Here is a 26,739-nt window from a genome sequence, read left to right as displayed (position 1 = left end):
TGGTTGTTGTCCATAATATAGACACATACTCCCTTAGGCCATTCATAGAAATCATAACAGCTCTCATAAGGTCTCCACAGTAACGGAATACGGCATCAAATATAAATCTAAATTTAAAATGAATCTTGTTAAGAGAAAGGTTTAATAATGAGAAAGCAAAGAAATAAGAACGATCAAGAAATAAAAACATATGGTCGAGTTTTGAGAAAATTTAAAGACGCCGCATTGTAAGTATGTACCACTGAACCCTTGTTGCCTTCATCAAACAGTAACATGCATTTTTTAATATCGTCATTAAAGGAGGTTGGCGGATTACTACAAAGACGTGCTCAATATACCACGAATTCACTTCTAGCATTATATGAAGTCTCTATTGCAGGTAATGATAATTTCACCAGAACGGATGAATTATTTGACTTCTCACATTTAGGATGTTCTCTTCAATTGGGCAATTAGTTACTGTACGTCCTCGATTGCTATGCCTTCGTTATCTGTTGCATGACAACCAACAGGAGATCTTCTAGAGGACGATGAATCTTTGTTTGACCTTTAAAACAAATTAAAGCAGTACAAGTATTACTTATTATGTAAAAGTGGGCATTTCAGTGGCGATACCAACTATTTTTTTTTGTCTGAGTTGCCTAACTTCAGGTGCCAACAATTGATTTCAAAATCTGCCAATGCTACGTTTAAAGGGCAAAGGCAAGTAAGCATCTTTTTTTTTAAAAATGAGACGCGGATTCTACTTTGTTTTCACCTTATATGTAAAGTGAGAGTCATTACTCATTGTGTTGGTAACATCTGAAAAAATGATGATTAAGGGTACAGATTGATTTTAAATTCCACGCCGTTATTCATAACCTACCTTTAGTCTTGAATGACGGCTGACACCACTACTATTTCAGGAATCGAAATTACCATTTTGATTTTGTTTTTTCTAAATTTCGCACGTCCTTTAAAGATTCCTTGGGGACTTTAGAGCCACTAGTATTTCCTGACATCCGTACAAAGAACCTGATTGACCGAATAATCAATTACATATTTGAATCGCAAATAATCCATAATTAGGTGTCTTGTATAACAATTTCCACTTATGCTAATTTATATGATTTGTTTGTATATGCTATGTGTGATGTGCCTTCACCACTACCTGCTCTAAGTCATGACTGTAAAGCGAAATTTGGAATATAGTTAGGATCGCCAACATAGTAACGCAGTCAGCCGTCTGTCAAGAAGGTAGGCTACCTTGTCATGCTCAACATCAATGTAGCCAATATTACCTACTTACTGATATCCTTCTGTTATTGTAGGATCCTTTCCAATTAACCAATATGTGTTCATTTTACCTTTGCCCTGTATGGCAAAAGAAGGAACTATAGTTATATCTTGTTCAGGTACAAAACTACTGCACCTATATCCTGAACATTAACCTTGACGAGACTACCAACTCCCCTCGTTGACATCATAAATGAAATGTTAATCACATGGTATTTTACAACCATCATCATTCTGATTAAAAGCTGGTGTGGTGAAAGCGGCTTGATTTCTTTATTTACCTCTATTTCCACAGCTGTAGTGTAGTTTTCAATTATTTTTTGTGTTCCGGGTGATCGCCGCCTCCCCATGATCACTCCCGGGACAACAAAATCGAAAAGAAACGAAAATGCACAAATGAATATGTATGAGGTAAATAAAAGAATCGATCAGATTTTTATATTCCGATTGCAACCATCAAATATTTGTATCTTGGATAGTTGTTATAAATATTATATTTTGTGATACATTTGATCACATAAAATCTCTGCTTTTTTGACAGATGCCCGAGACTTGATGGCCTGGTTGACAAGCCATACAATTAAAATGTTCATAAAAGCATAAATGGTTCGGTGAATACTATGATAGTTGACAAAAAGAGCAAGTGGCATTGTATTTATTTTGTCCCATCAAAGGCTGAAATTTCGCAGTTATCTTTATTACTATGATTTAACTATTTGGATTTTGATTGAAGTGAGGTGATAATCAAAAGAGAAAAGAATGTTATTTTAACAATGAAATAAACATGAACTGTTGACGCAATTCACATAACTTATAATATATACGCCGCAACTATTTAATGTCTAATTTAAAAATATATTTTTAATCAACCTTTCCCCGAGAATGTGTTAGTACTACCCCTAAAGCAATTAGTAAACATCACAAACAAATCAATTATTGAAACATTACCTGTACATCTATCTCGCCTCGTAGTTGAAGATTATACCCTCCAATTAACCCAAGGACGTTGTATGTCCATTTACTGCAGTGTATTTTCAAAGCTACGAAAAACAAAGCATGTATTAGTTAGACTACTGGAAGCGGATACTGAAAGTATCCCCCTTCATGTTTAATTTGCGTCATTGAAAGTATTGTCGGCTATGGGTTTTAACCTCTGCATGACAGTTACTACTACAGGCGTTATAGTATTTTGTGGATAATGTTAAGGTCATTGTTTGAAAATTAGATGGTGTAAATATGTATGACATGAACACAGGGTACTGTTAGTGTTGGAACTTCCTAGGGTGTATTCATTTCCGTCAGGTTACATTAGAAAGCCATTTTAACCCAAAGTCTACCTTGGAAAATACAACTATAACCTCTATTCCTTCGATGTAATGTCATTCAATGCCCGAGGCAACTGCTACTGTAACTGCACTGGTGATATGAAGAGCTGTCTAACGTACAAACGAACGTTACTCATATTACAAGAATAATTAACACTAGAAGCTGTAACCTTGGTGATGAAGCTTATACGATTTTTGAACACCAATAGAACCCATTACAATCGTTACATGATAGATGTAAAGTAGAAAATGATAATAAAATGGGAATGAAATAGTAAATATGATTAGCAATTACAATATATTAAAATGTGTAATGTAGCGAAACATAATGAATAAATGAATGTAATATGATTGTATAATATTGACTTGTTTCTATGACAACATAACAAAGCATGTTATCAACCTGACATTAATCAAATCAATAAACAATTAAGCACGGTGATGATTGCACTTATATTAATCTAAATATCCATAATCAATACTTTTCACAGAAAAATGTGCTATAATTTATTTCACTAGACATTTGCCGACCAAAGGCACGTATAATGCTTGCGTCATCATACTCGATGCCATATGTTAGGTTACGGATCGGTTGAAAATGCACCACGTTACAAACATTTAAGGTCTTTATTTGGGAAGAGCATTGTAATATCTTCGGTTCTATAATTATTCTAACTTTACGAAATCTAATTCTGATTATTCTAAAGAATCCTTATAAACGTGTTATTTCTCCTGCCTTGAAATTCCCTAAAAGCAGATTCGTTAAAGGAGAAGACATGATCAGAACATATTTTATGCCTTTCAATCATTCAACTTTGATTTTAAGCAATATGTATTTATTTTTTTCGACTAAAATAAAACGTTTTGGGACTCTGAACTTGAGCTAGATAGGTATGTTGAGCTGATTTGAAATGCGCGATTTCACCTACATGGATCCCATGTGTGTGTGTATGTGTGTGTGTGTTTTCCTGCGTGCGTGCGTGCGCGCGCGCGCGCGTGTGTGTATGTATGTGTGTATGTGTGTGTGTGTGTGTGTATGTATGTATGTATGTATGTATGTATGTATGTATGTGTGAACTATACATTCAGGTAGAATGATGTGAGAAGTCACACCTTTTGAAAACATGTGTTTTTCTGTCGGGAAAGGCCCACGTCCACGTCTCTGTACTATTTCTTGTAGTATGACCCCAAAGCTATAAATATCTCCATTTATAGCTCCATTTAGTGGTCTATTTAACTTCATCTTCAACTTTATCACCCTTTTTTGACAAGTTACAAATCACATTGGATAATGTTATATATTAGTAGTGCAATAAATGGTAAAGGGAAACGGAAAATAACAAATGCTAGTCGAGTCCGTTCCCATAGTCACTATACATTGCAGTTGTAATTACTGTAAGATATTTGGTGGGCAGTGTATCAAGAAGATGTCCTGACATGTTGATAAATAAATAAATAATCCATACATTTAAGTAAGTAAATAAATTTTACAATACATACATACATACATACATACATACATACATAAATACATACATACATACATACATACATACATACATACATACATACATACATACAACAGTAAAAAAATATACAATATTACAATATTATATGTAAGCTTAATGTTGCAGAAGTTGGTATTTGAGGGAGTACCTGAATGAGTTTTGAGTTACTTAGCTCTTATTTGCTCTGGTATTGAATTCCAAAAGAGAGGACCAGTATAAGATATAGCAAATTTACCAATGAATGTGTTGACACTTGAAACATACAGATTTTCTCTGTTTTTATAGCGTGTACTATAATTGTGAGAAGGTAGCTGATAGTAGTTTGTTAGACGATGTGGTAAGTTGTTGGTGATTAAATCATCTAGTTGTTTGATCAGATAATTGGCTAGATTTATTAGTGACTGCTTTGTGTTGTATTTTTGTCGAAAAGCATATTGGTGTTCTTAAAGAATTTTGTTTAGTTTTATTAATACCCTCTCGGTTTCAAGACGTTCAAAACCTGCACATAAGCACTATCTTAGTAACATTTTATACGACAGATATGATGCGTAATTGCTTACCCTCTCCAGTAGACTCCATTCTTGAAGCCACATTGACAGTGTCTCCAAATAAACAATATCGCGGCATAGATAACCCAACCACTCCAGCTGCACACGGTCCTGTATGTATGCCAATTCTTAGCTGAACAGTTTCTCCCGGCATATGTCTGACTTTGAAGTTCTGTATATCTTTTAGCATAGCAAGTGACATGTTGGAAACCTCTGCTGCGTGTCGAGTATTGTTTCTTTTTGGCAAACCAGAAACAACCATGTAAGCATCACCAATAGTTTCGACCTTAAAGGTAATATCAAGAAAACATATTCATAACCTAGAGAAACAGATTACAAAGTTACTCACCATTAAGTAAGAATACTTAATATCGGTCATTAAAGACTTAATTTGATCCTTTTCAGAATAGCTTATGTATGTATGTATGTATGTATGTATGTATGTATGTATGTATGTATGTATGTATGTATGTGTGTGTGTGTGTGTGTGTGTGTATGTATGTATGTATGTATGTATGTATGTATGTATGTATGTATGTATGTATGCATGCATGTATGTATGTATGCATGCATGCATGCATGTATGTATGTATGTATGTATGTATGTATGAATGCATGTATGCATGCATGCATGTATGTATGTATGTATGTATGTATGTATGTATGTATGTATGAATGCATGTATGCATGCATGCATGTATGTATGTATGTATGTATGTATGTATGTATGTATGTATGTATGTATGTATGTATGTATGTACCATATAGCCCATCGTACATGGCCATGACGTCTGCTCGTTAATCATAGTTCATCATTACAATAAATTCGAATCTTGATATATTATATATGCAAAGTATCATTGATGAAATAATAATTTACCTTATACACGTCGAATGTCTGGATTATTTCATCAAACAATGTATAAAGATCATTGAGAAGATTCACAACCTGTGAAATGAAAATGAAAGATATTGACATGGGTATAATAAATATTCTGCTTAACAAAACCGTCATTTTATGATATTTTCCAAACATTCAAAACTGTTCTGTCTACAAAAGAATAACAATACCCTGTCCTTTTTTAAGTATAATTCGTGTCTTTCGCACGGCCGCAAGGGATAACTGATTGATATGCATCATGTATGAGAAACGCATAGTGAGATGAATATCACGTGGTCATTGGTGAGGACTTGCCATTGTTTTATCAGTACATTGCTCTGTACTCAAATGATGCTTGTCAACTTTCAAACATTTTAGATACATCGTAAACTTTCAAAGTGGTCATATGGATGAGGATAGGGTTTTTAACTTATTAAACAATGTTATCATGGCGTCCTTCTCGAAAAATCAATGTTAAACAACATAGACCATGTAAGTGTTTGTAACTTAATATATTGCAAAAAAGCTAGAAAGAAATGTGTACACGGTTTGTTACTGTATGTAAAATGCCAAACATTTCGCACATTTATTAATCTTTGGTACGATTTATTGCGTTGCAAACAAAGACTAGATATACGTTGCCTGACATAATTTTTCAAGGTGGTAGCCAAATTATAATCGTTTTATAAATTACAAATCAAAAAGAACTAACAGCTAAGTTTGACATTTGAACAATACGAGGTTGACAGATTATGAAGTACTTTTTCTTGAATAATATTTCTTTCAATATGTGTTTCATATGAAACATCAATATCGTCCAAGATTTAACATTTTGAGGAATAAATTAACAGAAATGGATCACTGAATCAAATATAGCAATCACGATATTTGCCACTAAGAACTTGTGTACGTATTACTCCCAAACCAGTGGAGAGAGTTTGAATGGGTCGAAATGATGTTTTTACGCATCACACAAGGGTCTTTGTGAATTACGTAAAAAAACATATAAAGTGATACCCGTTATCTTATTGTGAACACACATCAACATCACCTTTGGATGAACAAGGAAGTTTAAAAAACGGGACCACATTGCGATAATTAGATGTTATTCCCCAATATTCTTCTTCGTTCCGCCAATGAAAATACGAGTGACCTAAGGGGTCTTAATTTGTTACCTTTGCCATTACCTTTTATTTTCAAAGTTATATAAATGTGGTTGACCTTGTAACAGCACATCTAAATATAGTAATCTGTTCTTATTTTATAGCAAAGAGTGTCGAATTAAGTAGGACATTCAGAGCGCAATTGCAAAGTCAAGTTTTATTCTCTAATTACAAATTTCCTGACATGAACTTTGAACTTTCTCGTATGAAAATAATATCTGTGGAGACATGTAATAACAAATATTATAGCCTTGATATTTGATTATATGCTTTCGGTGCAAGGATACTTTGATCAGCACGGCGCGTATCCTTGCTCAATATCAAATCAATAATATAATATAATATATTATTATAATAATAACATTTCATGTGCATGCGCGCCGTCAGTGCCCGTATTTTGTCTGTTGTAGTTGGCAACAACAGTATAGTGGGAGATGTGAATGAAAAAAAACCCAAAAAAACAGAAACAGGGTGCCGCCTAATCGAAATATTGTAGTAATGCTGATTTGGTCATAAGTTTAAGCATACCCTTGATTTTTTCTGAAATCTTTAGAGCAGAAAAGCTTTTAATACCTGCATCGGTGTACTGTGTGACGATATGAGAGTAAATCCAACGACATCAGAAAAGAAAATTGACACTTGGTCGTAAGTCTCAGGATCTACAGTTTTGCCAACTTTTAGTTGATCAGCTACACTCCTATGAAAGAATAAAGAAAACGCTCAATGAGCTATTCTTACTAAGGAATATTCACTTACTCACAGCGACTGTATGTTACAACATCCATGACGTCAAAATCCTTTATTAATCTCCTTATTTTACATACGATACTAATGCCATGCGAGTACTAAAGGCACATTCTGAGGGCGATTAAGAGAGAAATCATTGGTTGTGTAATATATAATCCCCCGAACAGAAAAGGTCATTAGTTAAAAGTTCATATAATCGGTTTACTAGAATCAAAGACGTAACGGTCTTATGTTATATACGTACGCAGGCAACATTCTATAGAGTAGCATGTCTGTCTTTTTCTTTTCTTCCATGAGTTCCTTAGTTCTGGCATCTACCAATCCTTCAAGATTATCTGCGTACTTCTCCATCTTTTGTAAGAGATTATCCAGGACATTTGGTTTTCTGTAGCAATAAATGTGATATTAGGTGTACAGTATTGATAATATGTCAAGATATAGATTTTTAGCTTTCAAAATTATGTATGTATGTATGTATGTATGTATGTATGTATGTATGTATGTATGTATGTATGTATGTGTGTGTGTGTGTGTGTGTGTGTCTGTCTGTCTGTCTGTCTGTCTGTCTGTCTGTCTGTCTGTCTGTCTGTCTGTCTGTACGTACGCACGCACGCACGCACGTACGTACGTACGTACGTATGTATGTATGTATGTATGTACGTATGTATGTATGTAACACACTGAGGCCAACTAAGTAAGATATAGGTACTAGACATAACTGCATGCAACAGAACAATCCTCGTATCCAAAAAATTATAACAGGGTGTTACATAATCTGCTTTGTGCTACTTATACCTCCTCCAACGACATTATTCCCAGTGTGACGTCATAGAATATAAGAGATATTAGGACTTACATTTTGTGCCGTTGGCGTAAAATATGTATCGCAAAAGATTATCATGGCGCCAAATTACGAAACTCACAATGGAATTACGTTTTCATTGCAAGGCTTATCACGTTTAAACACTGTGCAACAAGTTTTTTGAACAAAAGTATTACACAGAGGTTTCGATGAATTCTATAGCTCATTCTTTGTTAATAATATCACTGAAGTTTGCTTTGTAATACTTGGGTAAATTAGGTGATTACATACTATGTCGTGTGATGTGATGTGATGTGATGTGATGTGATGTGATGTCATACCATGTCATATCATGTTATGTCATGTCATGTCATGTCGTGTCATGTCATACCGTGCCATATCATATCATGTCATACCATGCAACGTCATGTCACACTATGTCATGTCATATATCATGACATCACAACAGTACACTACACTACATATCACATCACATCACATCACATCACATCACATCACGTTATAATCAATAAATATAACAAACATGATAATTGGTTCTTTAAGAGAATGTTGGTTTCGTATAATCTAAACATTATTAAGTTCAGAAAGTATCATACGTATTTTACTCACACGCCATTGTTTAGTTCTAGGAGTCGATGCTTGATATTATCACAGGAAGGTCTGATGTCAGTTTGCTCAGCTAGACATGCATGTATCATACTCGCCATTCCTGGTTCACATAACATGGGTGATATATCAGGTCTGAATGGTGGTGTTTCACCACTTCTAACACGATTGACAATATCTGAAAATGTACAAGATATAACTATCATTTTGTACTCAATGACATAATAATACTGTTGATGTACCCGATAAGTTGTTGTGTACATAATTGATTACTACATGTTTTTTCACACATTCGTACCACTGCTAACATACCCGAATATATGCATTATAGACCGTGTTATATATATATATATATATATATATATATATATATATATATATATATATATATATATATATATATATACAATATATATATTAGTGTATTAGCCATGTCTATTTCAGGAATTTGTAAGGTTTCTGGTGATGAGAAACTATTGAGGTTGAAGGAAGAGGAAATCATTTTCCGTCTCGGAATGCTGGAACCCCTTGGAATTTAATAGATTATTCACGTCATTCCCAGTCTAATCTTACTTATTTTATATTTTATATTATATTTTTTTATATTTTATATTATATTAAATTTATGCATTTCTTTCTACATACATACATACATACATACATACATACATACATACATACATACAAACATATATACATACATACACACACATACATACATACATACATACATACATACATACATACATACATACGTACATAGTGGTGTGTGTGTGAGTGTGAAGGTAGAGTAAACAATACAGTAATGTAAGAAGTCACACCTTTTGAAAACATGTGTTTTTCTGTCGGGAAAGGCCCACGTCTCTGTACTATTTCTTGTAGTATGACCCCAAAGCTATAAATATCTCCATTTATAGATCCATTTAGTGGTCTATTCATATCTCGTAACAGTTCTGGCGCTGTCCACAACAACTCTGTTAAGGAAGTAAAAAAATAACCATATACATCTACTTATCAATACATAGTGATGGTGGGTTAAAACACCCAAACATTCATATCGACCATCATCACATCATGGATGTATGTACCAAATTATACAGAACGTGAAGCTTGCCTTTTCAGGTAAAAATGACATCTGTTTGCGATGTCTGCGGAGTCCTTTCCAGGAAAATGACATCCTTACAATGAACAATAAATCTTAGAAAGAAGGAAAAAACTGATTGGAATTTTGATAACTTACTCTGCCATATTTTTTCAACAGCGTCACTGTAGACAACACTGTTGCCATGCTGTTGGTCTCTACAAGCTTCACTTTCCTTGGCACGGATTCTTCCACAGCCGTAGTCGGAGATCTTTAACACCCATTTTTTATCTACCAGGCAGTTGGTCGATTTTAGATTACCATGGGAATGAAGTGGTGACTTGTGAAGAAAGTTTAACCCCTAAATGAATGTGAGATAGGAAGAATTGATCTGCTATAAGGGATGAACATATCGACTGTCTTTACAAATGGGCAAATAGGTTTAATTGATACAAACTCATAACAAAACATATCCACGTTGTGTTAATTCTAAAATCAACAATAAAAACGAGGGTTGTCTCATGAGAGAGAGAGAGAGAGAGAGAGAGAGAGAGAGAGAGAGAGAGAGAGAGAGAGAGATTTTAACATTTAAACTTCACTATGTTTGCATCCCCCGCTGTGTAAGGCACCTATGTAATTGTTTCTTTTGCATTTAGAAGTTGTCTTAGGGTATGTATAAAATATAATGTCACATTAGTGAAACACCAAGCCTACATCATTTTAGCTATAATATAAACCCCCTCACCACATCCTATAAACCTCATGTCACGAGAGGAAATGCTGACATGTATGTATGTATGTATGTATGTATGTATGTATGTATGTATGTATGTATGTATGTATGTATTAAATTTAATAAAGTGAGAATTCAAAAAGAAAATGAAACTCGTCCTCTATAGAACGAGACTCGCATAGTTCACAAATCCTCTCTGTATGGTCAAATCCTTTATACCGACCCGTTTCTATTGCCAGCTGGTGACTTGAATTGAACAGCGCAACTTATTAATTTGAATATTAAGAAGATAGTTTTCTAGTGTGTGATATCTTTTGATTTGGCAAATAAATATAAACGACTTGCACTTGAACATTCTTCCCAACATTCCTATTGCCAGGAATCTTTAACCCTTTGTGATAGGGCAAGAATAATGTTCTTTTCGAATTCGTTTCAAACACCCTGGTTTAACCAGGCATAGCCAAATCCATACCTGTTCAAAATACAACGTGATCTGGAACGATTGACTGATAGTGAAATTGACAATGTGTTTTTGAAGATAAGACAGCGAGAAAGAAGTAAGAAGATTTTCAGTAAAAATAAACAATTCTTAACATTTTGAAATAAGTTTTAGCTCCCCATGGATTTTTTATCAAAATCAAAAGCACTTTATTAAATAAATATTCGCACATACAACCATCGCATCTTCTGGAGACGCAGCGATAGGTAATTCAAGAAATCTTTATTTCTTGAATTATATTTCACCATTTCCAAAGGTGTGTGTATGTTTTTGAGACTTTTATTTTTTTTTTAGATACATACCAGGTACGTGTAACATAATAAATAAAATGGGAAGTCGTGCTTTGTTCGTGCGTATAACACAGTTTGCATTGGATTTAGGACAAATTCATTTGTTTTGTTCAGTCACCGTGGAATTCTACGAAGATCTCTTTCGCTTTTTGAGAGTGGAGGTTTCTGATAGGATTGTTCAGTAAATGTACACCACAGTCAGTTCTACCAGTAACCGTTGATAAAGCAGCAGATGACTACAAACAAAAATAGATCCATGCGATACCTCCATGTCATGAAAACTAAACGCATCAAGAATTTAATTTCCACCCATAGAATGGCCTTAATATAATTGTGTATCAGTCACACAGCTTCATGTCCATGATTTGTGTGTGTGTATGTGTGTGTGTGTGTGTGTGTGTGTGTACGTGTGTGTGTGTGTGTGTGCGTGCCTGCGTGCGTGCATGCATGTATGTATGTATGTATGTATGTATGTATGTATGTATGTATGTATGTATGTATGTATGCATGCATGTATGTGTGTGTGTGTGTATGTATGTATGTATGTATGTATGTATGTATGTATGTATGTGTGTATGTATGTATATTCAGCTGCAATTATATGTATTCATTTCAACTTAGTCACAGATTGTTGTTCACCTTGTTTACATTCATTCATTGATTCAGAATAGAAATAGTTGATACGAGTGAGAGACACTGAAATTAATATGCGAAATAAGCATTATGATTAAGCATATGGTGCTATAAGGTTTGTGACGTAATGATAGGATACTATAGTGAGTGTCAGTAAAACGAACAAAATGGGGAAACCATAAGTATATATTGTAACGCGTTGGATACTTTTGATGATAGAATTTACTACAGAAAGCAGGAACATTGACTTGGAGATACGACTACATACGTAAATCACACGCCGTTGGATATGTTAAAAGTCGCGTCGCGGTTAGCCAACAATCCCCTATTAAATATAACACCTGTGAGGACATACACACCATAGCATCGTCTACAATGTATCTCTACATGATGTGATTGCTTTGAAGACGTCACGGCTAAGTGTAGCAGTCTTTTGTGTTGTCTTGTTTGACCATGAGGCCTAGAAAACGTTCTATGAATTTACTTTACGGTTTACAGCGTTTCATTTTCCTCCTATTCAATTCAATGGTAAAATCACACCAGACATCATGTTCTCTGACTGTCTCTGGACATTCCGTCTTCAGCACTGCCTTGTCAGTGTAAAAATCTTTTTACTACCCGGTGTTCGTGAAGACGTCTATGAATATATACATCAGATGCGAACTTAGTGTGTCAATAAGAATGAAATCGGATCGTTAACGCGATCACCCGAGGCTTGCCAATAGTTCACACCAGTAAGATTACATTGAATTCACATTTATTTGGAAAACTGAACAAACTTTTGACGCTCACTCCTTCGTCAATACTCGGCAACGAGTACACACACCATTGCACTCTGGGTAATTTCCAATATGGCGGCGACCATGAAAAGTAAGACCTTGCAGTTGACGAGTAAACTTGTCATTCAAGGCAGAAATCTACAGTTCGAACTCTGTATATTTATTTTTACAGTACTCTATGATCACCTACCTCGTTCAAGTCTGCTATAAACGAAATCTTGAACATCCAGTCGAGTCTAATATCATCATTTTCCAAGATATCCTGAAAGTAAGTAAATAAAATGAAAATTAGTTCATTGATGTTTCTTTGGATATTTCTTATGATTTATATTGAAATATGGAGATTGAAATTGTATTTATATGTTAAGGTTCTATTGCATTCCGGTTAAAGATAGAATATCTGAGATGACGGTGTTGTCCTTGTTGTTGGTGGTGGTTGGTGGGGCTTCATGGTGGTGGTGGTGGTTGGTTGTGGTGATGGTGGAGGTGGCGGTGGTGGTGTGGTGTGGTGGTTAATTAAAATTTAATCCTAAACCCAAAAAATAAATATTTCCTATATAGAATCTCGTTTTTTTAAAAGTGATACTGAAATCCTGGTTAAGAAGAAATCGCAATCGCACCATCACAGTTGGCAGGGTATCTATACTACCCTCACCCAAATGTCAAGGAATCGCCTCATTACGTGTGGTTCAATTGTTCTGCAGCAAGGTTATAAAATGAGATCTGAGGAAATAGTCTGTTTTGCAAATCAAAATTAATTATATATACAATTGTATATACTTTGAACAGATATAGCGTTATATATTGTTACTGCAATACTAATGTTCACTACCGAAAGTAGACTTTTTAGTCACATATGACAGACCATCTCTTATGATAAAGAGTGGTTGTAATTTGAATCATCGATCGACAATGAAATCACTAGTATGGAAAATCACGTCGACGTGCTAGCAGCCTGTTAGATTGGAATTTTGACTAGATCTCCAAGATTGAAAATGACATCATTCAATGTGACTATAAAACTGGAAGCGCTGTCTATCGAAATCTTGCGCTTTTCGATAACCTTTTTCAATTTAAACTAGTAAGAAGAAAATGGTATGGAAACGTAAACACGTCTTTCGCCGAGGATTTCTTTTCCGTTGTATGATCGTTTTATATTGTATGGTCATACGTATCATCCACGCTGAAATGGAAGTGAATCATCCTTAGATACAATTCGAGCGATCAGTTCTATGTATACTTATACACATTCCCTTTGCCTGAAAGAAATTCCTTTTATATACACGAACAGATATTGAAACACACCGAGAATTCTCCATCTTCTTGGTAATTGCTGTAGGGAATGCCGAACATATTTCTTTTTTTGTGAATACCTGGGTATGATATCCACTCTAGTATTTTTAAAGAAAATGTTCAGGGGTAGAGATGCATGGCTGCATTTGTTAATTGAAATCACACCTTTATGTGCAACATCTCGCTATATGCATTTATGTTATTCTCGAGTAAATGGCTTTACCTTGCGGAGATATCTATAGGTTGAACTTTTCTCCCTGCGGCAGCGGTGAAACATAGTTTGATGCAATCCTATCTGAGTTATTGCTTTGCTATAGAGACTTTTAGTAAATGTGATTGACAATAAACTACTACTCCTTCTAAATGTGAGTCGAATGATTTATTCTTAAGGACTTACCTATCATAGAACTTTTCTAGTAAGGCTTATCCGATCAAGTGTCTTTAAATTGGTAAATATAATAGTTGAACATCTGAATGTGTGCGTAAAATTAACATGCGTACGTACATACATACATACATACATATATACATACATACATACATACACACATACATACATACACATATACATACACATATACATACATACATACATACATACATACATACATACATACATACATACACACACACATACATACACATTAGGCCATCTCACTGGGGAGACTGACTTGCAAAGCATTGTTGCAGACATAATGGCATGGTATAGGGGGTCAGTCAAAAGTGAATTATTACACTTACCGCCAAGCTTCCTTTGGGGCAGTATACCGTCACTAACAGATTGTTGGATGGCTCAAAACATGCTCCGAAAAATTTGTTGATATTTTCATGACTTAGATTCCTCATCTGTCCGAAATGTAACACAATAAAGTATGCAATAAAATTGTTATTGCCAATGACATTGGATTCTATATTCATATCTTTTACTGTCTGACCCCATTCACATTTCCTCGTTGCCATCATCCACAATAAATGTGCACTCAAATATATTTTAAATACATGAATACAAAAAAATATATCTAAAACAATGAGTTTCATAATCAGTTTGGTCACCGAAGTTCTTTGCAAGTTTGAAATATCCTGATCGATTTTAAACAGGTATCATGGTGTCAAACATCATCACGTAATTAATACGTTCATAAACGATCTAAACTCTTCTAATTAACCTACAACATTTTTGACGTTAAACACACCATATGCCGTCATGATGTGCAGACAGAAACGTCTCCTGATCAGTCAGGATGAATTTTCAAAGAATGTGCATAACTGAAAAACGATATGCGATGACATCTATTCTCTGAATTTTGGTAAAACCAGTCTTTATTGAACACACAGACGTTTACATACTTTACCTCTATTTCACTAAATTGTGACATCATTTTAAAAGAAATTAGTGGAAATTAATAAATAACAGTGTCTGTGATATAAAGGAAATGGCGGATTTTGAAAAGTAACCCTGAAAGTCAAGGTGTAGTTTAAACCTAATATAGATATAGACACTTGAATGGAGCCTCCACGTGTTGCGGTTGTTGAGTAATGCAGTAAATCATGATTGTTCACTACAAATATGGCCACTACTCAGATAAAAGTTATGAGTACCAAAAGTACTCAATATATTTTGTTTCAAGAAACTGGCTATACATAAATGCTATAGATGACCCTCACGTTCAAGGTTAAATTCAAAGGTCAGTGTCTTAATAAAGATATTTTGTAGCTGATAATAAAGGTGGACACTTAAACTGATCATGAGTCTCTAGTTATTACAGTTTTTGAGTTATGCTGACCACACTTTGGTCAAATTTAAATATGTCGCAAAACAAAGTGACATGCATACGTCCCATATGACATATCATCTTTGTCTTAGGTTTGGAAAAAAATTGATATTGCATGGCTGAGAAAGTATGTATTATAGATTCGCAGACGCACAGACCATTTTAACAGTGCCCTTCGGTGCTTTATTCTCCTTCCCATATCAATCTGCTTAGATGCTTAGAACAATTTCCAAGAAGATTTTTTTCAAAATTACTCACATTTTTTATCTCTTCAATGTCTTCAAAGGTCGGGTTTACAACTTCTATGTTTAATTTCTTAACAGCACAAAGTACACCCTGGTACATTCCAACACTTGTCAATGCCTTCTCAACATCTCCTTGGGCAAAGTTGGAAGACCTAGAATGAATACTTCCCAGCATCGAGTTTGCCTGAAAGGTTAAATTGAAGTTCAGATTTATAACTCGCGTTGTTATAAGTTACCGATACCGAAGAGAAAGTAATCCACCCCCCGCCAACATGATGTCCCCAATGTGAACGGTGTAAAGTTCACAAAGTTATGTATCACATATTACTTCACATTATCCTCTCAGAAATCAAGGGCATTTTTGTCTGTGTCACACATTGATACCGTTTCCTTTAAAACGGTTCATTTGATTGATACATGGTACTCACATAGTACTTACATTACTAACAAAGTGAACGTGTCCTCTATAGGTGGTCGATCTGTGTTTGTTATTTAAATGGTCCATTTGCATAATTAAATTGACAAATTAAGTGATATACCATGCATGTATGGTAGCTAGGAACTTCTAAACTTATATTGGATGACGGAACTATTCAATCTATATATAGTCTTAGGGAACGAGCAGAACCTACGTCAATTACCCCCCCCCCTTCCACGAAGTTAACCTAATAATTTTCGTACACCCCTCAAAGGCTACAGTTGGATTATTATAAGAACATTTATACGTACGGTGTCCCCAGTCCCCGTCCTGCTTCCTGTATACGTAGATGCATAGTACAACACACATTGGGTTGTAATCTATACTTGGGGATACTTGGCCAGCAGGGCTTTCAATTGCAATCTTGATTTGGGAATGAAACAACATGACCATGACCGCAAGCGGGGAGGGGGTAGGATGGGGTGTCCCCTCCAATTGTTAGCACTTTTATGACAATGAATCGAAGGCATGTAGGAAGTCGTTTACAGGTATAGAATTACAAACCATACACAATATTGACAGCCATACAATACTTGATTATTGCCTTCAATACTATACCCTTCAAGAGATTTAACAAACACATTCTCTGGCAGTCATCCATCTCATGATATTAAACATCGGTTTAAGAACTTATTACGACAAGGCCACAGACAATTTGGAAGTGTGCTTGGTAAATGACTGCCCCTGGGGTAAATTTAGTTCAAATCATGAGTAAAATATTACGTGACCCTCATCCCCTCCCTCAAATTAATTGTTGATGATATTTCACACCCCTTGTAATGACGTTTCACATACCTTGTGATATATGTTGATTTCGTCAGATTTGATTTGCCAAAGGGACGTCAAATGATCATTACGAAAGCGCATTCTGAAAAAATGTAAAATGTATGTGTTAGTTGAAATGAAGAGTGGCCCGTTCTCTTTACATCACAATTATCCTAATATCATCAAGAAGAAAGTGTTTGTTACCAGGAATCCAATAAAAAGAAGATAGAGAGGAGGAAATGGAAAGGCAGAGAAACATAAAAAAAAACAAGATGAATGTGTTTACTTTTTTACAATCGAACGACCCATAGTTGTTATGAAGAGGTAATGAGAAACATGAATAAAAACATAGGGTCACCCATACGGAGAATGTCTTTCATGCTGCAATCATTGTTTATGAAATGACTTTCTACAAGAGCCAGATATAAGAAACTGTGATATCCTTTCTGAGTGGTGATTATGCACAACTTTTTTTTTTTTGCAGTATAACAATTGGTCTGGCTGCTAGACCTCGGATGTTCTTCCGATACAATACGACAAGCGACCGAAGGTCGCTCTCGTTCGAGCGTTCCGACATCAAAGCGAACTTCGTTCGCTTATTATATCGGAAGAAAGCCCCAACGTCTAGCAGCACGACTATATAAAAAAACACATAGTGACGAATTTCTATATATTACGTATAAATCCGCTAAGATTTGCTTTTAAATTCATTTACGTGTAAACAGTATGCTTTGTATGGTGACAGTCGTCGAAAATGTGCATGGGCCGTAGTTATTCAGAACGCTGTGATATTAGACACGTGCACTAAGACAAACAAGCGACAAACGTACCTGTAGATCATTATTGCAGTAACTGTACCACACAAAATGACAACACCAGCGATGGTCACAGCTACTATTAGCACAGTGTTATCTAAAGGTGATAAAAGGTATAAAAATGATTTTGGATGACTTGGGTTGGAATAGATATTTATCTCCAGACAGTTGCGTGACAAACGACGGCCAAGTGAAATCCCAATCTATACGGATCGGAGATGATATGACCCGTTTTTACGTAATTTTAAACCCTGAATTCGTGTTTAACAAATTAACACTAAAGAAGTACATGTGACCTTGTAATTTGGTGTTGGGGTGTTAATATCGAAACTCGAATTAGAAATCAAAACGTGAACAATTTTTCACTTCACTGATGACTTTAATAAGTATTCATCATCTTCGAATCGTATAGTGACAAAGTCACCTACGTCATTTGTAATGTCTTAATTTAAATCTTATAGATTAACGAATCTTACCACTTTCTTCACAATATTCATTGAAGAACCCACACGCTGGTCGATCGCTAGGAGTTTTCAAGATTTCTCCACTCTTTCCTTTGCCCCATATTGGCAAATTAGTTAAATGAAAAGTCTAATGGACATTAAAATAAAAAAAAACACAGTTTGATCTATGGGTAACTCACATACCAAGTAGGAAATTGAATGGTCGCCCTTTCTTCTCTGAAAGTATATTTCCATCACTTTCTATTTACTGTTTCCGTTTTTCTTTTACTTGAGTAATGGCTTCTACCCCTGTCCCTTTTCATGTAGCTACCGCTAGTTATCAATGCTGCTGTTGCTGTTGTTGTTTAAATTATACTTCAATACTGGCGAGGCAGGGTCTTTAAGATTATGATCCTTGGTGACCATTTCTGTGTTTTTTTAAATGTATCTAAGGTTATTGCTATCCATTACACTTTTCATCATATCTGGCAACTGGAAAAGCTTTCATTATATTATTCGTGTGTGATACAAATGCGACAATTCTGGGGCCGCAAAAAACCTCCAAGACTGCGACGACTTAAGGATATGTACTAACATGGCAAATCGTACAGTTCCAAGAAGCGTCTCGTATATAACGTCTCATATCAAAACTACATGTGTGCCTATTGTGGATTACTTCAATAACACGAATCAGGTTAAATACATATACATGATGTGAATGAGGCATGATAGCATTTCCAGGGGCAAAACAAATAATTCTGCAATTGATTATGGATTATACACACTCACTCTTTGACCATTTTCATTGTTCTGAGATACAGCTACGATATCGAAATCTCCACTTGGTCGAAGATCCTTGATCCAGAAATCTGGTTCTCGGTCGCCGTTTTCATCCATAATAACACTTCCTGTCATTCCTGAGAGAGAAAGAGAGAAAGAAAGAGAGAGAGAGAAAGATATATATATATATATAGAGAGAGAGAGAGAGAAAGAGAGAGAAAGAGAGAGAGAGAGAGAGAGAGAGAGAGAGAGAGAGAGAGAGAGAGAGATGTGATTGTTAATTATATTTCTATATACGATGACAATATCAACCTGTGTCATCAGGTTCCCAATGTAATGTGAGGTGTCATCAATCCATGTGCCTTCAAATGTTAGAGAAATCATAATGGACGTTGAATTTTAAGTCTCAAGTCACAATTAAGCCAGAGAATTTAATGATGTGAAGCTGCATGAATGTTTGGCGATGAGAATGTTTATTATTTTGAATATTCCTTTCATCACAGTGTAATAAAAGTAAACCCTACTAAGTAGATCTGGATATTGACACTTCTTGGCGACGAAGTGGAGCCCTAATGGAAACAGTAGAAATAAGCTATTACCTTCAAAATGCATCCCTTTCACGTTGCCTAGCCACATTTCACCATCTCTTGGGTCCCCGCCTTGTTCCAATGTTTTATTCAGTGCAATAGCATACATCATGACAGCGTCATGGAGAAAGGGGGAATATATATTGCCCTATTAGAAAATATAAAAATGAAGCCAATACTTATGACAATTATGGAACCTTCAGGAATTCCTTGAAATGGGGGAGGGCCGGGGAATTTGAAAAAAGGAGGGTGGGGGAAACAAATTCGGTTCTCGGATGAGGGTGAGGTTCATATTTTTAGAAAATGGAATGAGGAGATGGTTACATCTTACTTTGACTCATTGTATCACCTATTAAAGTTAAAGTTTGCCTTATTTTGTGATTTTGGTGATCCATCGCTGCTACCGCTGCTAAACCCCATCAGTACCAACATTGTACAGTAAAATCGGAAAACATCATGCAGTCAAATGACTGCTGACAAACATGCAGTGACTCAGTTGTTAGTTGTACTGCGAGGAGAGGAGTGGGTCTGATAGGAGTGAAGGGGGAACAGTATGATAAAATAATTGAGATAAATGGTAGAGTGGAGGTGGTGAATTATCGTCTTTGGCTCTGACGATTAGCTCCCTAAATATACAGTGTCCAAATTGTTTACCAATTACTGAGTCAATTACTAAACAAACAATTGACGTCTAGTTTTATTCATATAACGTAAAAATATGTAAGTAGATAGGAAGGTAAGCAGATAGTTAGGGAGGCCAGAAGGTGGGTAAATAGACGAGTAGGTAGATTGGAGGAAAAAGTTAACTCTATCATCGAAAGGGTAAATATAAATAGATATACTCATGTCAGGATGAGAATAAATAAAAATGCCCCTGGCCCGTTAAAGAAACACTGTCAAGCCGTCTTTAGACATCCATGAATGGATATGACACGAATAGGAAATCGTGAAATTTAAAGTGAATAGTATTCACACTTCGAAAATGAAACTCTTTAGTTAAACCTATCAATGTAAATAAAAGTGGATACGTCATAGTAGCATGAAATCAAAGTGATTGAATTGAATTACGTCAATGTATTCTTCAATCAGATTACATTTGATAAACTTGGTATGGCGCTTCTTCCGATAAAACTCTAAAAAAGTACACAATTTGGATTGGCGTCAATGGATAATGTCACATGTTGTGTTTTGTGTCTTCGATTCTATTACCGTAACCCACAGGTAGATGGATATATGTATATATATATATATATATATATATATATATATATATATATATATATATATATATATATATGAAATAATATATATGCACAAATATATATATATATATATATATATATATATATATATATATATATATATATATATATATATATATATGTGCATATATATTATTTCATTCTTCTTTTGCCAAGTAGAGTGCTCAATCACCTTGGAGAGCATATCATACATATAATGATAGAAGACGAAAATAATCCATTATGCAGTGCTCAGTGCAATATTAGTAACAGAGCATTATAAACTTAATTCAAAAGTCTATCCTCAGCAATCAACAGGTGGCTGATAAAATTGAGTTTGTCAAGGTCGATATATACACTTAAATGTTTGTGTAATTAAATAAATGAGATGAAACCAACGCATTTTGTTCTAGTTTAATTTTCAAATTTTAAAGGTATCCATTCCCTTTGCTGAAATTATTCAACGAACATTTACGTTATTTTCTCAGGAAAAATCTTCCTGACTAAAGGTCAAGGTCGGACTAGGATAAGAGTATAGATGTGAAAAACAGTTGTATGAGAGAGCTTTTGAAAAGTTGGTCCTCAACAAATGATACAGAGTATTGACTTGAACTTTTGTTCCAAACACAAACTTAACAATTTTACCTGAACTTTGTGATTGCACACTTCAGTCTTTGTGAACAGCTTAACCCACTCAGTACAAGTGTCCTTATGGCCACGTGAGCCTAATGGGGGGGGGGGGGGTCATAAGTGCCCGTCATAAGATCACGTGTACTGAATCGTGAGTCAATCTGTTGACAAAGACAGTGAAGTGTGCAGTCAAACATTTCATGTAAACTTTTCAAGTTTGTGTTCGAAACAAAAGTAGAAATCAATACTATGGTTGAACACAGATGGATTTCCTTTAAAGGAAACTAAGGATCCTTACAATTCCATTGGTAAGATCGTTACGGTAATAATCCAAAAACAGTGGCATTAAATCATTAAATCTATGAGTTTTCAAAATGTGACTTACAATTCAAATGTTTTCTTTTTGTAATTGGATAGTGACGATGGTCTATATTGTTGTTAGCAAAACATTTTGGATTCATCTTACAAAGCAATTCTCAGGACAATTCTCACCTTAGTTCCAGGAGGGAGAGTGTAGTTAAATGGTGGTTCGGCCATTTTGACAGGTATAAGATCAAAGAAATCATCAATTTCCTCGTTACTGACTGTAGCCATGAAAATCTATGTGGAGGAAATGAATAACAATCTGTTTGTGTTCCAGGTGTGTTGTGTGTGTGTGTGTGGGGGGGGGGGGTGTTACTGTCATCGGCACAGCAGCGTATCATTGTGAGTTTGATTACACATTCAAAATGTTCTTAAAGAAGTTGTTGTTATAATCATCACGTCCATAATTTCGTGCGAACATATAATGAAACTAAGTTGAATAATTTGAGTTTATCTTTATTAAGGTCAGATCAATAAAAAAATGTAATAACGCTTTATATCGTTTCAAATAAGTCTTCAATCACCATCTACTGTCACACTATATTCAACCGTATACTTGTAATGTTAATCGTGTGTAAATAATAGATTATATATCAATGCCCATTTTATTATATATGTACCAGTATATATATAACAATAAAACACATATCATATTTGTTTGAGTCATATTGACTACATTGTGAATTTCTGTATATAAATATGTGAGAGGACAGGCCCAGACTAGCTGTAAACAATTTTCTGACTCCACCTTTTACCGACTGTTATACTTATTTGGGGTAAATAAACTGATTATTACTATTAACTAATATGTCAAAAATAAGTGCATATTTTCATTTAATATAATACCATGTCATGTGGAAACAGAGAGTCATATAGCGCGACACAAATCCTAGTAATATTGCCACATTTCATTGTCTGGCGCCACAAATAATCTGGTTGCAATTGCTGCATTTTTCTTTTGGTATGGCACCTTTTTACTTTAATCGATTGTCACATTGTATTTGATTTGGCGTCAACCCGCTAGGATTATGATATTTCACTCAAAGAAAATGTAACAATGTAAAAAATATATCATTTTCGAATCAGACCGTGCCCTGTTTCAAATAGCTTTCATTTCGAACACTCTTTATGCATCTGTTATAAAATGACATTTTAGACCTTCACCTCGAGCGTTCACAAATCGCTTAAATGTTGTTTTTTCACCTCGTGAATGGGGTTTAATTGGGTTATATATACCTAGACCAAATGTATAAATGCCACTGTAATCATTCATCAGGTTACCTACCATTCTCTGGAAAGCGAATTACTTGTCAGTGACTGCATTTCGGTGTTAGGCCATTTTAACTGCGTTTAAAGAACGGATCTGCGATTCGAGGTAGACTATTAGGTAACACGGTTTTCCCTTTTACAGTCAGTGACTAAATTATAGCTTTTAACTCAGAGCGAAAGCTTTCAAGGACACGTATACGCATACATGTTAAGGGGCGAGATCAATGTATGAATATATACCCTCCACCTGTCTGTCTGTCTGTCTGTCTGTCTGTCTATACAATGAAACGTGTAAGTACTCTCATCTGGACACTAACAATGAAATCGTATCTTACCTGTAACACAGTCTCGTAAGCGTGGTATGCATCAACGTCTCTATTGTCATTTTTCTCCCATGGTTTTTGAATTTCTCGTACATCAGAAAACAAGTGGTTTAACGTAATAAAGACATAATCTCCTTCGGTCATACCTCGATCATAGGCCCATAACATGAACTTCCTCTCTTCTTCTAGGTCCTTGTTACAAACTACTATTACTGAAAAGAAAAGAAAAATATTGTCACAGTTAAACTGCAGAAAAACAGTAAGAATACCTTATATCCTGAACTATTTTCACTGACACGTTAGAATTACAAAGGTAGGTACTGTTCGTAGCATGTTTGATTTTATAGGAAGACCAATGGTCATAAAAAGAACCAGGAACGGTACAGAGAACGTGTTTACAATTTTACTTTATGAAACATTGTTAGATCTGTACTTATCTACATGTATGTTTTGCTTTCGAACACGTTTGTATAGAAAAGGATTGAACATGTTCTCTTAATAATTGGATTCTAACACCAAATACTTGTTTTCCACTTTATACCCGATCTGTAAATGACAAGTGGGCTTATCCGCATTACATGGACTTATGAAATCTTCATTACAAATCTTTCCCGCCAAAATCGGTTGTCTGATATTATTATTTTTCAATACTTTTCGTCACATCTCAGCTTAAATCTAGCCAGGGGTTGTAAAGTTAAGAATACACCCACACATCCAAACATCTGGGTCTGGAAGGCATCACGTTCTATTGGCAAAATGAAATAATCCATAAGAATTAGGTATATGTGTTGGTGTATAGATATATATATAACCTTGTGGGGTAATTTGTTAATTTAGATTATCATCACTTTTCCTGTGAACTTTGTAGTTTCCTGTTTGACTTATGTTGCAGAAACGACTGGGATTACCTGGTAATCGTATAATCTACAATTGACTATTACCTTGAGGTGTGTCGTCAGCGTTGTCGTTCACTGATGATGTAGGTAATGCCAAATTGAAATAATCTATCATACACAATGAGTTATCTATTTGCAGTCTGAAGAGATTACAAAAATCTCTCCTATCGTAAGTCACCTGGATGGGTCGTTATTGAGTTAACAATGCATTTACAACTCTACGTTTATTTTCGAAATTACATACAGCCGGAGAATTAAATGCAAGTCTTGGCCTTTTCACGGATTTCAGCTAGGTCTATGATTTTGAAATACTCCACTCGCCTGTCACTCAGATCACTGCTATACCTATGTCAGGTTGCACTTGTATGAAATTAAATAGTTTAGTCACACATAATAAAAAGTATATGCCCTTAAACCGTGTTTGTCCTGTTTGAAAACATGTACACCTAAAAGGGATAAACATGCTATTTCTATGTTTACTTCTTCCTTTTGTCTCTTACAACATTTTGTTTGAAAGCACTTCATCACAGCCATTAACTATATAAAGAAAGACATAATACACTACATTTGGATCATTGGAACGTTCCTTTGAGAGTCACAGGGAGTTTTGTCAAAACAGTGAGATATTTAAACAATTTCCATATCATTAATAGTCAATAATTTATCAGTAATTTCTTTCTCTTCCGGTCGATCAAACAGTTGTTGTTATCGAAACAGGCATTCCAAGATTCGTGTTCACGCATGAGCGCAATATGGCGGTATTTTGATTTGATTTTGACCAATGTTGGCATATGTACTATAATTCCGTAATCTTCTAAATGTTTTTGCTCGCAACGGAAATACCTGATTTCGATGGTCATGTCACTTTTCACTTTTGACAAACTCTTATATATGTTCCGCTATTTCTGTCTGTCTGTCTGTCCGTCTGTCTGTCTGTCTGTCTGTCTGTCTGTCTGTCTGTCTGTCTGTCTGTCTGTCTGTCTGTATGTCTGTCTGTCTGTCTGTCTGTCTGTCTGTCTACGCATCGTTCTGCCTGTCTGTCTGTCTGTCCGTATGTCTGTCTGTCTCTGTCTGTCTGTCTGTCTGTCTGTCTGACTGTCTGTCTGTCTGTCTGTCTGTCTGTCTGTCTGTCTGTCTCTCTCTCTCTCTCTCTCTCTCTCTCTCTCTCTCTCTCTCTCTCTCTCTCTCTCTCTCTCTTCTCTCTCTTTCTCTCACTTTCTTGCATTTCTCATTTCATTCCATGTCGTTATTCTTAATTTAATGCAACCCCAAGCATGGTGAAGAAAACATATTTTGTATCGAATATTTGTCGTGACAAAAATATTAAAATCAACACCATAAAGTTGTGCTGTTTATACCCTGCATACCAACGGCCTAAGCATTCAACATACTTCCTTTAAATATAATGCTTTGGATTTCAACTACGCTTGTAGGCCTCCGGGTGGTTTTTTTAACACAAAGAGTTTAGTTTCTATAGAACGTGAACTAAAATGAAAGGTTATAAGAAATATGACAATAAAACCGGAAGTATAAATATTTTCAAAGCCAAGATAAGATGGAGTTACTGTGTTAACAGTGAAACTCGTGAAACGTTGTCTGTAAACAGCCTTAAGGCGTACATTCAAATATAGTATTTCTTGTAGTAATTGGGACGTCATATTTAACGAAGTAATTCGAGCATGTCCTTAAGTAGCAAAATGATCAAAATAAATGTGTGTATTTTCAACAATGCGTACATATCCACGAAAGGGTTTGCAGACAAGGCAATTCTAGTTGCAGTTAGTAGGCATGGGTAATGTTGGGATACAATATTTCATTTTGTTGTTGTTTTAGATCCATTACTTGCTTTACTATCACATTTATTCTGGTTCAGAATTTATTCAATAATCTTCCGTTTTTTTGTACCTTTCAGTGGTTAATGACAGTCGGGTCCACACATATGAAAGGGT

The 26,739-nt window shown here is 35.1% G+C and overlaps 1 protein-coding gene across 1 annotated transcript in view; it reads right to left on the bottom strand.

The window, feature by feature from the left end:
* Positions 1-456: 456 nt before the first annotated feature.
* Positions 457-26,739, bottom strand: part of LOC144440719 (atrial natriuretic peptide receptor 1-like) — a 43,021-nt gene continuing 16,738 nt past the window's right edge. Inside the window, exons 5-24 of the mRNA XM_078130100.1 lie at positions 23,907-24,106; positions 22,432-22,539; positions 20,081-20,216; positions 19,491-19,618; positions 18,735-18,849; positions 18,274-18,355; positions 17,474-17,546; positions 16,214-16,384; positions 14,925-15,029; positions 13,081-13,152; positions 10,116-10,317; positions 9,697-9,849; positions 8,879-9,053; positions 7,691-7,831; positions 7,273-7,396; positions 5,537-5,605; positions 4,669-4,942; positions 2,224-2,315; positions 1,289-1,353; positions 457-547 (exon numbers count right to left, since the gene is read on the bottom strand). Coding sequence (XP_077986226.1) covers positions 457-547; positions 1,289-1,353; positions 2,224-2,315; positions 4,669-4,942; positions 5,537-5,605; positions 7,273-7,396; positions 7,691-7,831; positions 8,879-9,053; positions 9,697-9,849; positions 10,116-10,317; positions 13,081-13,152; positions 14,925-15,029; positions 16,214-16,384; positions 17,474-17,546; positions 18,274-18,355; positions 18,735-18,849; positions 19,491-19,618; positions 20,081-20,216; positions 22,432-22,539; positions 23,907-24,106 — 2,576 coding nt within the window. The remainder of the gene's footprint in view (positions 548-1,288; positions 1,354-2,223; positions 2,316-4,668; positions 4,943-5,536; positions 5,606-7,272; positions 7,397-7,690; positions 7,832-8,878; positions 9,054-9,696; positions 9,850-10,115; positions 10,318-13,080; positions 13,153-14,924; positions 15,030-16,213; positions 16,385-17,473; positions 17,547-18,273; positions 18,356-18,734; positions 18,850-19,490; positions 19,619-20,080; positions 20,217-22,431; positions 22,540-23,906; positions 24,107-26,739) is intronic.

This window comes from Glandiceps talaboti, chromosome 10 (genome assembly GCF_964340395.1).
Source record: "Glandiceps talaboti chromosome 10, keGlaTala1.1, whole genome shotgun sequence".
Classification (NCBI taxonomy): domain Eukaryota; kingdom Metazoa; phylum Hemichordata; class Enteropneusta; family Spengelidae; genus Glandiceps; species Glandiceps talaboti.
The sequence above is the reverse complement of the archived record's forward strand: the minus strand, read 5'-3'. Positions and strand labels throughout refer to the sequence as shown.